This window comes from Cataglyphis hispanica, chromosome 13 (genome assembly GCF_021464435.1).
Source record: "Cataglyphis hispanica isolate Lineage 1 chromosome 13, ULB_Chis1_1.0, whole genome shotgun sequence".
NCBI lineage: Eukaryota > Metazoa > Arthropoda > Insecta > Hymenoptera > Formicidae > Cataglyphis > Cataglyphis hispanica.
This window is the reverse complement of record NC_065966.1, coordinates 6,651,702-6,668,630: the sequence shown is the minus strand read 5'-3', so window position 1 is coordinate 6,668,630 and position 16,929 is coordinate 6,651,702. Positions and strand designations below refer to the sequence as shown.

The window sequence follows — 16,929 nt, the reverse complement described above, 5'->3', positions numbered from 1 at the left end:
TCGCGCACGTCCACCGGATTTCTCTCCGATCGCTGAGCGCGGAAAACGCGTCCGCGCCAATCTTAAAACATTAGAGCCGTACCGAAATCTCCAGAGGGGCGTTATTTGTCGGACTTATTTCGTCTTTTTAATTGTATTATTATTTTCTTATACAACATTTTCGATACAACACGGGAACCTTACCGGAGAAGCGTAAAAACGGCCGCATCAAAAACAACAATCACAACAACTCGGAAGACGACCTTCGGGAGGACGAAAGGAAAAAGGAAAGGAATTATCAACCACCGAATTCGGAAGCGTGGCGAGAAGCGCGAGAGGACGAGGAGGATCCTCGCGCCTCGACGCAGGATCGTACGGAGACGTGCCCCGAGGGATCCCGAAGGAGCAAGACACGGCGGGAAAAGAAGAGGTCCGGCGGAAGCGAGGGGCACCGTGGCGTTCCTCGCTTCCGAGATCCCGGCGGGACTCGCCGAAGCCATCTCAGAAGGGCCTCGTGAAAAATATTGATCGCGATTTCAGGAGTGCGCGCGCCCCCGGTATGATCATGAGCGTGCCGCCAAACGACTGCCTCGCGTATTATCGCGTGATTGGCCGTGATAACACGCACCCCAGTTGCGCATCCCTGGCTGGCTCGGCGTTACCGATTCTAGATCGCGGTGCTCCCGGGTCAGACTGGCGCGAGCGTGAACGCATGTTAGACGTGCTTTGAGCGAGAGCGAAATACGCGAGCGAAACAAGCGTGGGCGTGCGAGGAGATCCCGGCCGAGAGCGTGGTTGCTGCAAGACCCCGGGAGGACGAGACCGAGCGAGGAGAAGCTGTCGAACCTCTGGACTTCCGAGAGGAGAGCATCGCCGCCGGTGAGGTTATCCCGCTACGTGTTAGCCACGCATGTTCGCGATATCGGGATCGCGTCGTTCTGCCGTCGAGGCCGTATTTTAGTGTTGTGTTTGCGTTCGAGTTCCGCTCGGAAATTTAGCGATTATCGCGTCATGCGTAATTGTATTAGCGACACGGCCTCGTCGGCAAGCGATCCGAGCCCCGAAACGTCTCGAGTATTGGACTCAAGAAATATTGTGCGTTGTATATTGTCTCTCTCGAGATCGCGGATCGAGACTCTGCGTAATATATTAGCGCGTAATTTCTCGCCGTCTAGCGTCTAAGTCGTGTATGTATGAGGTCGCCGAGTGTGAGTGTGTCTCTGCGATTAGGTATTCTTGTTGTTAATCGTTGAGTGTGAGTGTGTCTCGCGATTAGGTATTCTTGTTGTTAATCGCCGAGTGTGAGTGTGTCTCGCGATTAGGTATTCCTGTTGTTAACCGTTGAGTATGAGGGCGTTTCGTGCGAATATTTCGGTTTATTATATTCTTTGTCGAATCATATGCGTTAGAATGGATGATTGAGGTAGTGATTTCGCGGAAAATATGGAGTATCGTTCTGAGCGTTGCGAGCTAGATTAACGAGGTGCATGCTAAGGGTGCACTGGATGCATGTGGTAATCATACGGCATGGTAGAATAGCGAGCGAAATATTATCGATCCGCGAGGGGTCCGATAATCGACTCGGTATAATTGCGCTCGGGCACAGGCCCGATCGGCTCTAATTTAACGGCGTCTTATTTTCGGTGGCGCTAAGTCGTTTCTAACACCCAGACTCGCTTCCGCGAACTTAATAACGCTGAGCATATCACCGCTTATCGTTGTTTATCATTCGAACACACCTCTAAATTAATAAAGTTGTTATCTCTTTGTTACGCTCGACGAATTTAATTTCTTTTACGCGTATTTGTCGCTCTGTGTCGCCTCTTGCTTCTATATCGTGTGCGTTCAACATCCGCCCTGCCCCTCTACCGTTAGGTGAGCTAGCCCGCTCGCGACGAAATTGGGTTTTTTCTTCGCGTTTTTTTCGCGCTTATCTCGCGTATTTGACGAAAATTGATACGTGCAAGACCGTATCTGGCGCCCAATTGCAATTCTCGCGAGTTTTACGATTTCAACACCTTCCACCCCGTTCCCTCCCGGCGTGTAACCATTCCTCAATTTGTTGTGTTTTTGTAGACGATCCCCTTTTTCCGTATCTCCCGACCGGCGAATCATACTCCCGTTCGCCGGCGCAACGGAACATCGGCGCGACGGAGAGACGGCGTACGCGCTTCGAGCTCGCGAAGAGAAAAGTCGTCACAGATCACAATAAAAAAATCTCACAAAGATAAAAAAAGGTACGCCAAGTACATAAAAAATATTCCTTGTACACAACAGAAAGTTCTTTGCAGAAAAAATATAAATTTTTACAAAAAGCAATGAGGTCACAATAAAAAAACTTCACAAAGGTAAAAAAAAGTACACCAAGTACATAAAAAATATTCTTTGTACACAAGAGAAAGTTGAAAAGATACTTATCTCTGTAAAATAACTATTAAAAAATTTTTCTCTAAAAAATAAAAATACTAAATGAAATCAATAATTAACTGGCCAAGTATTTACAAATAATTCAGTTTGTAAAGATTTGTAATTTGAAATAGTAGATATCATAAAATCAATTTTTATAGAAGTATTTTAGACAAATTTTCTTCTTAAAATTAGAACACATTTAATTTTTATTAACAGAATGATTTCCGAAATAAGTTCAATTTTGAATAGTACATCACAAATTACATTACTTTAGAATTTATTAAAGATGTTTTATACTATAATATCAAATCATATTGTTAATGTTAAGTGCAATTAGAATTCTTTTGATTTACCAAATATATCTTACAGGATGTATAATTTGAAAAAAAATTTTTTGTAAACTTTAAGTCGGAGCGCGCGTATAAAACAAACTTACAAAGCAAAATGTAAAAACTTGGCGTGCCCGTCGTAAACATGGAACTAGATTTATATTGTCTATACAATATTGCATGTGATATGAAAATTATTTGCATATTATATCATATATTTATTTATATAATTATATATACAATATTTTATAAGATTTATTTTGCAAATCAAAGAAATTCTAATATAATTATATATATTTTATAAGATATATTTTGCAAATCAAAACAATTCTAATATAATTATTATATATATTTTATAAGATATATATTTTGCAAATCAAAGAAATTTTAAAATATAATTATATATATTTTATAAGATATATTTTGTAAATTAAGGAAATCCTAATATAATTATATATATTTTATTAGATATATTTTGCAAATCAAAGGAATCCTAATTGCACTAATAATGCCCGAATCGCATTATAAGTCATACATTTTTATTAATATTGATAATGATTTTTAATAATCTTTTGCAAATTTATATTTCTGGCACGCCAAGTTTTTATGTCACTTTAATATTAACCCTTTCGTTCCGGACTTTTGCTAAATTATGATTAATTTTAAAACAAATCGATCTATATTTGGCATGGACTTTTAAATTCAAAATTGGTGATCGATATGATCAACATTATTGCAGTAAGGGTTAAGTAATATTATAATTTACTATCTTTAATAAAAACCGTAATATAATAATGCTATTTTCTATATTATACAAAATATTTATTTGAAATTGATAAATGTAATTTTTTAATAAAAATAAAATGTGTTTTAATTTTTTTGAGAAAATCCATAATATTTCTATAAATGCAATATTTAACTTATTAATTTTATGACAAATATTATTTCAAATTATAAATCTTCACAAATTAAATTCCTTCTACTTGGTTTAATTATTGATTTCCCATTTAGTTTTTATTTTTTAGAGGTAAATATTTTTTCAACTTTCACATCTTTTCAACTTTTTGTTGCGTACAAGGAATATTTTTTATGTACTTGGCGTACTTTTTTTACCTTTGTGAAGTTTTTTTAGTGTGATCTCATTGCTTTTTGTAAAAATTTATTAGAGGTAAATATTTTTTCAACTTTCTGTTACGTATAAGGGATACATTTTATGTAAACTTGGCAACCTTTTTTTTATCTTTGTGAGGTTTTTTAGTGTGAATAAATTGTAGACATATTTTGAGAACTTTTGCGATCGCGTGTAATGAGGTACATACTATGATGAACATACGGAATTATTGTCTACTCGCTCTCACTGTATAAATGATAACAAAATGAGACATTCTATATGCAAAACAATAACTATATACAGGATGTCTTGTAAAGATTGTGCCAATGTTCGTGAGCGGGTAGAGCACAGAACTGAACAGAAAAGTCCTTTACCATTTTGATCTATAACCCTTAATAAAAGAGTTATTATTGAGTATATTCTGACCAATCAGCGCCGACCTTTAGCTGGACGCACGTCGGTGAGCCGCACGCCTAGTAGTGGTGAGTCGCACGCCTAGTAGTGGTGCGCCGCCGTAATGGTGGAGCTCTCACGCAGTCAATTTATCTCTTGCTCTCTCTCTCTCTCTCTCTCTCTCTCTCCCGTTCTCTCTCTCTTTCTCTTTCGATCTCCCGCTGTCTCTTTCTCTCTCTCTCTCTTTCTCAATCTCCCGCTCTCTCTCTCTTTCTCTTTCGATCTCCCGCTGTCTCTTTCTGTCTCTCTCTCCCGCTCTCTCTTTTTTTTCCCACTTTCTTTCTCTCTCCCTCTTTATCTTGGCGTCACGATATTACTTTCAACTGCGTCGCTTGATACATATCATATACATATTCACGCACATATATATTGTCTCTCAAGGCGTATTTGCATAAGTGAATAATCGTACATGAGCGCTATAAACGTGCCTTGAGGAACAAAATCGCTTTGTACGTGTGCGTGCGGGCATACGTACGTGAGACTGAAAGTTGAAGAAGAAATATTTTTCACAATTCTGAACCTAACAATTATCATACCTCAGAATTGATAGCACCAATCTTATTGAAACTGGTTGCAATCAAAGCTTGCATTCACATTATATGATAAAAATGCCATTAGATTTTTTATTACAGCTTTAGTTCCTGAGATATTTTAATCGAAAGTTTATCAAAATCATTATAGACATAAAACTCCGGATAAGCTACTTGGTAGCGCCGTGGCCCCTGTATAGGCAGACTCTTCACATGCCAGAAAATTTTTGTCATGTACTTGACGATTTCTTTTTCTGAACTTGGCGTCGCGACGCTACCGCGTCGCTGATAAAAGAGTTATTGAAAAATTATTGTTGAGTAAAATGTAACCAATCAGCGCCTACTTTTAGCCGAGCGCATATCGAGCGGCGTGCCTGGTAGTGTGCGAAAGAGCTCCATTGCTACGCGGCAGAGCACTACTTCTAAACACGTAATCATGAACGAAGAGTAAGGAGAGTTATCTATCTAGATTAGAAATGGTCACGAAAAATGTTCCGTATGTGGCCAGGTGTGTCGAGTGGGATAATTTGGACCATTTCGTCGCCATTTTAAATATTCATATATGTATAATGTTACGTTTAGTTGTGGTAGTAATTTAGTAAATAGTGTGTCGCTAAGACTTTTACCAATTACTAATCAACTAAACGTAACATTATACATATATGAATATTCAAGATGGCGACAAAATGGTCCAAGTTATCCCATTCGGCACACCTGGCCACATGGAGAACATCTTTTGTGACTCCTTTTTTTCACTTTACACTATCGAGATAACTCTCCTTATTCTTACTTTATGCGCGTAACTCACCGACGTGCGTCCAGCCAAAAATCGGCGATGATTGGTCACATTTTACTCAATAATAACTTTTTTATAGCGTTATAGAAAAAAATAGTAAAGAACTTTTCTGTTCAATTTCCCGTGTTCCTCCCGCTCACAATCGTTGTCTAGAGTGTTTTGAGACATTTCATATATTTATATATATATATATATATATATATATATATATATATATATAAAATTTAATTTTTTCTCGCAGAATGATTTAATTAATTTGAATGGAATTGATTTAATAATGTCAATGTCAATAACAATAGTAATATTATTACAATAATATCCATTATTATTATAAATTATGTATATATAGCTATTAGACAAATTGCAATTATATTCCATAATTTTACATTTTGTTTTAGAGATCTATTGTCATTCATTTCATTAACAAAGCAGGACGGATATATCGCGTAGTGTTGCCAGATTGCAAACGCAACAGCACGCTTAGAGCACGTGAACAAGATATAAGCTGGCAACACACACTAAAGCATGAGCCTTAATCAACGCACATGGACAAGGAGCTTTAGTATGCGTTGCTAGCTTATCCCCTCCATATACTGAGCGGTGCTGTTGCGTTTCAAATCCGGCATCCGACCGTCGGCAGTCAGTGTTCCAATTAGGAACCGCGCATGTGCGAGAATACGCATCAGTATAGTATCTAGTTCAAGCAAAAAGGGCACTGTTACTCAGCTACATTTAAAATATTAAAAAATTTTTTTTATGTATTAAAAAATAAGATATATACATATGTAAAAAGATATATTTAAAATTTAGCTATTTTATTAAATTATATGTATATTTTATTATAACATTTAAATTTAATTATAATGAAGGTATTCGAAATGATTCGAAACATTGAACGCGACGATACACGGAACACACACAAGGAAGACAGAGCAAAAAGTCACGCACGTATAGTTACAAAAGAATCTTTAATAAATAAATAATCGTTAAATGTACAATAGTTAACAAATATTTCCAAATTGTGAAAAAAGCGATAGTCCAAGAAGAGAAAGCGGTCGTGTTATAATCGTGTGTATAAAAGAAAAGCGATCGTCGTAAACGGTTTTAAATGTTAAGAAAAGCGGTTGTATAATACGATGTATTAATTTGCGGTGTAACTATGTGGTGTACTGTGCGTAAGCAGCGAGTGTGATATAACTATGCGATGTAACTGCGCGTAAGAAGCGAGTGCGTCCGATCTTCGAGAGCAGGCCCTTTTATAATGTATCTTTTGCCGCTCGCTGCCAATAATTTCGAACGGTTTGAAATCTGAAAAGGCGCCAAATTTTATTGGCTGCCACGCGATATGCTGGCGCGAGGTAAAAATTAGCGCGAACGATAGACGAGTGGCCCCTACGCCACCATATACATCACGGCATCGCGTATGCCGTTTGCCTTATCGTGCGGCTAACCGTCGAAGTTGTTTGCGCGGTTTGTTGTTAAACTTGTTTGCGACATGGCATGCGACACTTTATTAGCGACAGAAAAACGTTGAGAGATAATAATATTTGTCACATTTTGACTATTTTTCGACTTTAAAGAGAAATAAGAAATAAATAATACTAAATGTTAACCGAATGAATTACAATTATTTTAAGCCCATGTCGCAAACCTTTCTTAAAAATAAAATGAATTTTTTAATGAAGCGTGATCTCAAACAGAAGGATAAGGAAAAAGGGAACAAGGTTAAAAACATTTTTTACACAAAAATAAAAACACTTTTTCACACAAACAAAGTAAAGAATTTTTATCTGGCAGAGATATCAAAAAGAATACCAACTGTTGTTGCAAGGATAAGGAAAACTGTTAAAAATCTTACCAATACTCATACTACAAAAATAAATGTTATTAAATAATAAGAAATATAAAAATAAAAATAAAAAATAAACTAAATTCAATAAAAGTTAAAATAAAAATCCAAATAACAGAAATTTAAAATTAATAATAATTAATAATTATAAAACTAAGAGTTATTTTATTTTATATTAAGATCTAAAATTAATAAAAATAGTGTTGCACATTTATTATTTGGCTTTCTTCAGCTACTTATGCAAACATTACAGATATACATTATTTATGTATTATTAAAGAATAAAATCTGAAACATATGTAACAATATAATAATTATATATAATTAACATGCATAATATATATAACTAACATGCATTTTGGTTGGATATGTCATTTGGCTAGATGCAAAAAATGTACGCAAAATAAATTATATATTAAATAAATAATAAATACATAATGAAAAATAAAAATTATATAATAAAAAATAAAAATTGAAGCATATTAAGAGTCATCAGATAAGTTGCTTGATTTTCCATATAAATTTTGCGGATTGTGTAATTCTAAATGCTGGGAATCAATTTCAAAATTTGTACAATTATTGCCCTCAATTTGAAAACTTGAATATATTGTGCATATCGCGGAAACAGTCTCGTTCGATAATCGATTTCATTTTTTATTTTTTACATCACTAACTATTGAAAAAATTCTTTTGGCTTCGGCATTTGAAAAGAACTGCTTCGACTAATGACTAAATTTGGAAACATTTTTCCCTCATCAAAGTTTTTAAATTCTAATATTTTATTCCGCATAATATCAATTTCTAAAGATGCTAACTCTATTTTTTTTTCATTAAAAACGGATGGCAAAATTCTCTACTTAAAAGCTAATTTTGTAATATCAATTTCTCTTATACGCGTTGCTATTAAAGTTAAATCTTTAAATTTGACTCTAGCTTCATCATAAAGAGCAATTTTTGGCTGTAAAAACATTAATTGTTCAAAAAAGTTATCTCTATAAGGCAAACGTTTCAACATTTTGCGAACTGCAATTATGTAAATCTTTAAACAATTTAATTTAATTTCTTGCGCGCGTTCTAAAAATAGTGTTTTTAATGTTTTTATATTAAATAATGTTTTTAAATAATTTTCACATTCCGGTCCAACATATATATTATTCACATCTTGATAATTTTTTTCGTCTTCTATATTTAAATCAATAATGGACTCTGAAGCTTTAAGAATTACAAAATTTTGAGCTATTTCGCGAATTAATCGTTATATTTTCATTTAATCATTATAATGTATGAATTAAAACTTTACGAGATTGAAAAAGGGCATTAAAACGATTAAAAAAGTTTAATAAATATTTAAAAAATAATAAATATGAATCATCATTCAATTGATTTAAAATAATCTCCGCGGATTTTAATTTATCTTCTATTGTAGCCAAAAGAAAATAATTTTTTGAAACTTGCCAATTATTTAATAACCCTACAACGCATTTATGCAATACTAACCACCGAATACTTGATAATTTTAAAATCTTGTTTTTTTCCACTGAAAAAATCCTAAAATTGTACATCTCTTTGCACTACCAAAGATATAAGTTGCAACTCCTCGAATTAAATTTTCGCAAGATTTTGGAAGTTTTTCACAAGCTCTACTTGCTACAAGCGCGGATGAATGGCAAATACAATTTAGTATAACAAGATCTGGTATTTCTAATTTTAAACGTGACATAAAAGAATTATTGCATCCAACCATTACAGATGTATTATCACTTGCCATTCCAACAATATTTGATGAATTTTTTTATTATTTAACATATCTTTAAAAATTTCAAAAATTTTGTTCGCGGAACAATCTGTTGCATAATAAATCTAATAATTGAACTGTAACTTTTTTAATTACAGGAGAAACATATTGCACAAGAAAACAAAAATTTTGTATCTGAAATATCTATGCTTCGTCTATTAAAATAGAAAACTTACGATTTTGTATATCTTTAATAATTTTCTCAATTTCGCTTTTTGCTAATACTTTTGTTACAATTTTTGTACACTTATGTCTAGCCATAGAAAGATCTGATACAACTTCATGGACTATACATATATCTTTCAATAATGGAATTAAGTGGTCAACGGAATAAAAAGAAATATGTTCAGCAAAAAATGCCGCTAATTTTATTTTGACGCGTTTTACTTGATTTTTCCCGTGAGTTGAGTGCCGATGGGGCGTATCTCCGGGCGACGGATAGGAGGGCGCTCAGGAGACCTCCGGGTTTCTGACCACCTGAGTAGAGTCCTGGGTAGTGGTGGCTATAACTGGCTCCGCGGGCGTAAAACCCTGTAGGGGGCTGGGAAAGCTACTGCCACGGACCGACTTCCCAAGCTGGGAGCGATCGTGGTGAGGGCTGCGTGGCACTGGAGGAGGTGCAGTGTCGTGAACGATGCCTCTGAGGCACCGAGCAAAATTCCAGAGTAACTAGCCTTATCCGGGCATGCAGGGCTCTGCCAGGACGGACTTCCGTTCTCCTCTAACTACTCGTGGGACCAATTATGGATGTCGATAATTTTAAAAACAATGACGATCTTGGGGGGGACTCAATGAACGTGAGGGTTTGCAAGGACTTCCATCCTCAGGAGTAGCGACCTCGGCTCTCGAACGGCTTCTTCAGGGCCTGGGAGGGAACAGGGCTGCAGCGGTTTCTCGCAAGAGGAACCGCTGTATAGCTGAGAAAAGAAGGGCCAAAAGGGATAGGCAGCTGGCCTTAGCAGAGTCAGGTCCCTCTTCCTCCGGGGCACTAGGGGCGACACTTAAGGGGGTGGATAAGAGGCCCACCGGCAAAAGGGGCTGGACGGGCTCTGGAGACATCCCTCCTTCGGTGCAAAGGATAATTAAGAGGCCTAGGCATTTGGGCCTTATGTTTCTGCTGCCGATCTTCTGGCGAGGGCGATTGTTTAAGAGGGCTACCCCGAACAGGTGGTGATTCCGGAGCAGTTGACCGCTGCGGGGAGCGATGGTCGCGAAAATGGCGGAGATCCGGGAGGGCCCCCTTCTTCGCTTCACGGGGACTGCCGTGCTCCGTAACGATGCTATCGTTATCAGGGGAGAGGATGAGATGGCGCTCAATTGGCTCTCTGAACGAATTGGACACATCTTTCCTTGAGAAGTCACCAAGCTCAGAGTGGTGTGCCTGGACGCGCTTCAAAGGCGGCGCAGGGCGGTTGTCTGGGTTCCGGGTCCTCCAGTGGCTGCGGCGACGGTCCTGGGACTGCTGAAGGGGCAGAATCCGGGCATCGCCACGGCCAGTAAGCAGATTTTTGCCGAGAATGTTGTGGCTTCTCCTGAGGGGAGGAACCTCATTCTCAGCATCCCGGAGTTCAGCGTCCTCAAGTTGAGAACACGGGACTTTAGGCTTAGCTATGGACTCGAGCAGATCAATTTGGTCTGCTCGGGGCCCGTAGCGAGGCGACGGGGCAGGGAGAATCCTAGCCAGCATCAGGCCCTCAATAAAGTGGGTATGGCGACGGTGGGATTCACCCAGACTAACTTGCATCACAGCAAGGGCACCTCGGCTGTTTTGGCCAGGAGCATAGCTGTGGTGCACACATGTATCACCTAATGCAGGAACCAAGGTTTACAGGAGCTGCATTAGGGGCATTGCGGCCTGTGGTAGATTCTTCACGTCTCCCACAGAACCTAATCCCAGGACCGCAATTGCGATCAAGGGATTGAAAGCGCAACTCATGCCGGAGTTCTGTTTCAGGGATGTTGCGGTAATCGTGGTGGATCTTCGCAGATCCAATAAAGGTGAGACCAGGGAGGTAGTTCTAAGAATTTGGTTCCGGAGATTGTCGGGTGGCAGGTCTCATCTGAGCCCTCCCTCTTAGATCACAGGCAGATTGTCTCGCCAGTGTGAGGCCTGAGGCAATCTATAGCAGAAATCCGAGAAGGACGGATTGGGACTCATTTCGAGAGAACCTCTCCACTGGTCTGTGTGGCTTCCCTAAGAGGCACGGGACCGGCGTCGAGGTTGAGCTCTGCATGGACCATCTGCAAAGGGCTTTAATGGGCAGTTTTGAAAAGAACTGTTCAGTGAGAGCGGTTCGCTCTAACAAGAGGGTCTCTTAGTGGGGACCGGGATTGTAGAGGAAATGCTCACGGAATGGGCTCGGCGTGCCTGGAATAAAGCCAGGAACACGGGTCGCCCTTTCGACTGGAACCTTTATCGGAGAACCTAGAAGATCTATAGGGAGTAGCTTTGTAGTAGCCGTCAAGAGAGGGAGCTGGAGGAGGTTCTGTGACTCTATGGAGTAGGTTCCGGAGGCCTCCAGACTCTGCAGAAATCTGGCAAGAAACCCAGACTCAAACCTGCAGGCGATACGCCTCTCGGATGGGGACGTGGTTTCCGGCAAACGATGTCTGGTTCATCTCCTGGCTTCAGGGGAGAACCTGATGTCGACCCTGACGCTTGACCCGTGGAGCCCAGACTAAGGCATGCGGGTTTAACTGGGAACTGGTGTTGTAAAACCCGAGAGAGTGAAGTGGGCCGTTAAAACTTTCAAACCATTCAAGTCCGCTAGATCAGATGGAACTTTTCCGGCGGTCCTACAAGAGGGCCTCGTGCAGATTATGCAGTGGGCCGTTCACGCGGACTCTGAGAGCTTTGCCTTGCTTTGGGATACACCCCTAAGGCATGGAGGCTGGCGAGGGTGGTATTCATACCCAAAGTCAGTAGGACCTGCTGCACCTCTGCCAAGGAATTCAGACTGATCAGCTTGACCTCATTTCTCTTGAAAACGCTGGGAAAGCTGATTGAGATCTATCTGAGGGAGTTATTCTAGGGCGACATCCGCTGCATGGAAATCAACATGCCTATAGAATGGACTTCTTTACCGAAACGGCGCTCCACTCTTTGGTCTCCCAAATTGAGAAAGATCTCATGAAGGAAGGCTACGCGGTGGGGACCTTTCTGGATTTAGAGAGTATCTTTAACAACACCTCCCAAGAGGTGGTTTGCAGGGAATCAGCGCAGAGGGACGTTCCAGATTGGCTAGTCCAGTGGATCAGGGGTATGCTCCGTCGGAAAGTTGTAACGACGCTCGGCACAGTTAGTGTCGGCGGCTGGGTGGATCGAGAGTGCCCGCAAGGCGGAGTGCTCTCTCCACTTCTATGATGCTTAGTAATCGATGGATTACTCAGCAAGCTTAATGACAAAGATTTCTTCGCGGAGGGATACGCGGATTATCTGGCGATCGTTGTGCGAGGACCCTTCCTGGACACGCTTCTAGAGCTCACGCAGAGCGCTCTCGAAGTAATAGAGGAATGGTGCGGCAGCTCTGGACTTTTGGTCAATCCCCAAAAAACGGAGCTGGTCATTTTCATTCACAGATACAAACTGGGCACTGTGGTGGGACCCACCTTGGGAAGTATCAGGCTGACACCGGCCAGGTCAATGAAATATTTTGGAATTATCCTGGATAGAAAGCTGATTTGGAAAGAGCACCTGGAGGATCGGTGTAGGAGTGTGACCTCCTACTTTTGGATATGCAGAAGATCCTTTGGCCAGACCTAGACCCTCAGGCCGGGGATGGTCTATTGGATTTACTCTCTTATCCTTAGACCTAGGTTGCTGTATGCTGCAGTGGTATGATGGCCTAGGATACAATTAGTCTCGGCGAAGGCATCGCTGAAGCACCTGAGGGCTCTTATCCTAAGAGGGGCTCTTGAGACTATGAAGACCACGCCAATTGTGGCTATAGGGATGTTGTTCGGTATCGAGCCACTACTCCAGTCTCCGCGGCTGCATCGGTGGCCTACCGTCTGAGATGCGAGGGAAAATGGAGGGCCAGCACATCTAGCTTCCCGACAGAGTCCTCTCCCATCCCATCTTTAGCATGAGGCAGAACAAAATATCAGCCATTCGTGCTTTCAAGGCGCCGTTCAAGGTGTGCTTTCCAGAGCAGAAGGATTAGAATCGGCCGCAGGGTCCGGTGCTGAAGAATGGGTTCATTCTTTTCACGGATGGGTCCAGGATCGACACGGGCTCAGGGGCTGGGGTTCACTGTCGAGAAAAAGGAATCAATGAGTCGATCTCACTTGGTAAATTCGCCACGGTCTTCTAAGCGGAGATAGTGGCAATCTTATGCTGTACGCAACGACTTCTCGCCAATAAGGAGAGGGACAGACGCATTAGCATTTGCTCGGACAGCCAGGCGGTTTTTAGGGCCCTTGAAGCTCCGACTGTTACCTCCAAGTTAGTCTGCGACTGCAGATGCACCTTGGGAGAACTTGCGAGAGACAATGAAGTCGTCCTGGTCTGGGTGCCTGAGCATTCTGGTATCAGAGGCAACGAGGCGGCCGACCAGCCAGAGCTGGCTCAGAGATTGCATTGATGGGACCGGAGCCGGCGATCGGAATCCCCTGCAATCTAGACAAAGGGGACATCGGTCGCTGGCTGCGGGATCAGCATCTGGCCTCCTGGAGAGAAGCGGTTGAATGCAGACAGACGAAGGCTCTCCTCGGGGATTCTCCGAGTGAGGGCCTAGCCAGCTGTATCAAAAAAGTAAGCAGACGAGAAGCCGGGTGACTCGTATTTTCACGGCACTCTCAACTACTATTCGCATAAATTGGACTTCAGTATGAGACCCAATGGCAGGAAATGACGCACTGGAGGAAACCAGCCTTCATGTACTATGTGACTGTCCGGCTTATGCCAGGATTAGACGGTAATTGCTAGGGTCTGCTTTTCCAAGGCCTCAGCAAATAGGAAACCTCTCGATTAAGGCTCTCCTTCTCCTCTGGAGAAAAATGGACCTGAACTGAGGGGCCGCTTATCAGAGATGCACAATGGACTTGATTTGCGTGCCGTAGGCGGAGTTTCACATTCTGAGGACCGCCCTCCGCTTTCTATTTTATTCTACTTAATCTTTATGCGAAAGAGTAACTCTACTGTTAACTAAATCTAAATCAATGTTTAAATTTCTAGAATTTATATTTTCTGAATGTTGGACAGATTGTGAATGATCAATTAAATTCAATTTGCAACATCTGATTTTATTGCATATAATGCATAAAGCTTTATCTAATGTAGGATGTGGAGTCAACCATTCTTTAAAGTTAACTTTGTCTAGTCAGGACGATTGAAATTTTCGGATTCTTTGTTTTAATTGCTCCTTTTTCTATGTTATAATTATCTATTGCACACACACACATCTATTATTTAAATAATAATATATAACAATCTTACCTTAACTAATCTACCTAACCTGCGCTGTCATTTCGCCAGTTCCGCGATCCCGCCACAATATCCGTACGTGTATATGTACGTTGCTTCATCCTCACCGCCGCGCATGCGCAAAAGCACGCATGCGTATACAGCCGGTCCTTAATCGAAACACTGTCGGCAGTTCTAGTGTTGCATCGTTGCGTCGTGCTAATAGCCTAATAGTCGTGTGATCAATGTGTCTGATCGTGTGATATCAATGATGCCTAGATGTAAATATAAAGTAATAATTAATCTATTTCTCTCTCTTATCTCATTGTTACTTCGTGTTCTCGCTCGCTCTGTCTCGTCTCTTTTCCCCGCGCTCTCTTTCTCATCTCATTGTTTCCCCGCTTTTCTCTCTCTCTATCTCTCTCTCTTTCTGAGTTTTCTTGACATGTTGACGTGTTTTCTTGTCGCTCTGTTTTTGTGAGTCAATTTCTGCCGCTTTTTGCCCTGCGGGGCATTAATTCTTTTTAGAATCTGTCAAGGGCTTCCTCTGCTTGACTTTGTGATACAAGCAATTTCTGTACTGGTCACTTGACCGAACTGATCATCCTTTCTCTCTCTCTTTATTTCTATCTATGTCTTTCAATTAAAAAGAAAAAATATAAAGGAGAAAATATATTAGAGATATTTGTAATTTCAGCACGAAACAAAGGCAATTTGCCTACCGGGGTGAAACCCGAAAGAAAACTGACCGTGTCCAGCACAATACCGATGCCATCGCCATCGATAGGCACGAGGGCTATGGCGCCTATGCCGTCGCCATCAAAGAACACAAGGGCTACGGCGCGGATGCCATCGTCATCAAAAAACACAAGGGCTACGACGCCGATGGCCTCGCCATCAAAGTGTATAAGCGCTGCCGTCATTAACGAGCATGACACCGACTTTGTTACCATCGTTGAAAAAGAAGACGACAGCATCGACACCGTCGCCGCCACCAAGTACAAGAACGACGACAACATCATCGAATGCAAGGATGGCGGAAACGCAAATCAAAAGGTAAATAAAGTTAGTTTTATTATAGATTGTATTTTAATCATTTATAAGGAAGTAGGAAGTATAACAACAATATGATCAGAAAAAATATCTAATACTAATAACATAATACTATAATAACATGATACTAATATAATTAATATAAAAATAATAACATAATACTAATATTTTAATTTCTTTTTTGCAGCGCATTAATAAAGTTGTGCAACGGGCATTTCAACGAGAAAGAAAGAAGCGAAATATGCGGACGAATAGATATACGTTCAACCCAACAAAGTATGGATCTGCGCCTTCTACATCTGCATATGTGCTACATCACATGTTCTACATCACACATATGCTATACCTGGATATATATACGTGCCTCTCACATATTCATATGTGGCCGTATCTCCGACATTTGCTTATGTTCCTGCTACACCCGCATATATACGCGAGCCTCCGACATATGTGCCTTCTACATCTGCATATGTGTCTACACACGGATATGCACCTCCGACATATTATTGAGTAATATAAAACTTTTATAAAATATACGTATTAAATTTTTTAGTATTAAAGTTTTTTTTATAAAATACACCGGCACATGTTCATTTCTTTTTTATATGCTGGTGTAAAAATGTTACTGATGTATTACTTTGAACATAAATAAAAAAAAAATTATTTTTATAATTATACATATCGAAATGTTAATCGATTGAATTTTGTTACTTGTCTATATTCTATAACACTATATTGTAACAAATAAAAATTCTATATACAACAAATAAAAGTTTTAATTGTATTTTTATATTTATTTATTTATTTCCCATATTTTTTTCCTAATTTATTTTTTTTTCACATTTGCTTTCCATTTTATTAATTTAATTTTAATTATTTAGACAAGTTATACAACCAAACTGGCAATTTATTATTTGATTGTTCTATCATAACGTTTCGACCATATGGTTTTGGTCCTTATCAAGTGAAACTAAAATAACAATACTATAAATAATGATAGTCAAGTTACAATGAAATAAATAGAATTACGTACCTACGTTATAATTAAAAAGTAGAAAGAGAAAAATCGAAATGTCAAACTGACATTGTGTCAACCACTATGTTTGGAATACTGAGAACGACTAAACGACCTTTATTAATTTATCGTATTTATGTTATTTAAATTCTCTGTATCTTTTTGAGAGTTAATAGTATTGTCAAATTTTTTAATAAAAAACATTT

At 39.6% G+C, this 16,929-nt stretch overlaps 1 protein-coding gene across 1 annotated transcript; it reads left to right on the top strand.

The window, feature by feature from the left end:
• Positions 1–724: 724 nt before the first annotated feature.
• On the top strand, positions 725–16,286 carry LOC126854274 (uncharacterized). The gene is made up of 3 exons (XM_050600851.1): positions 725–858; positions 15,353–15,720; positions 15,896–16,286. Exons 2-3 carry the CDS (start codon positions 15,424–15,426, stop codon positions 16,220–16,222), a joined length of 624 nt encoding a protein of 207 aa, XP_050456808.1. The 5' UTR covers positions 725–858; positions 15,353–15,423; the 3' UTR covers positions 16,223–16,286.
• The last annotated feature ends 643 nt before the right edge of the window (positions 16,287–16,929 follow it).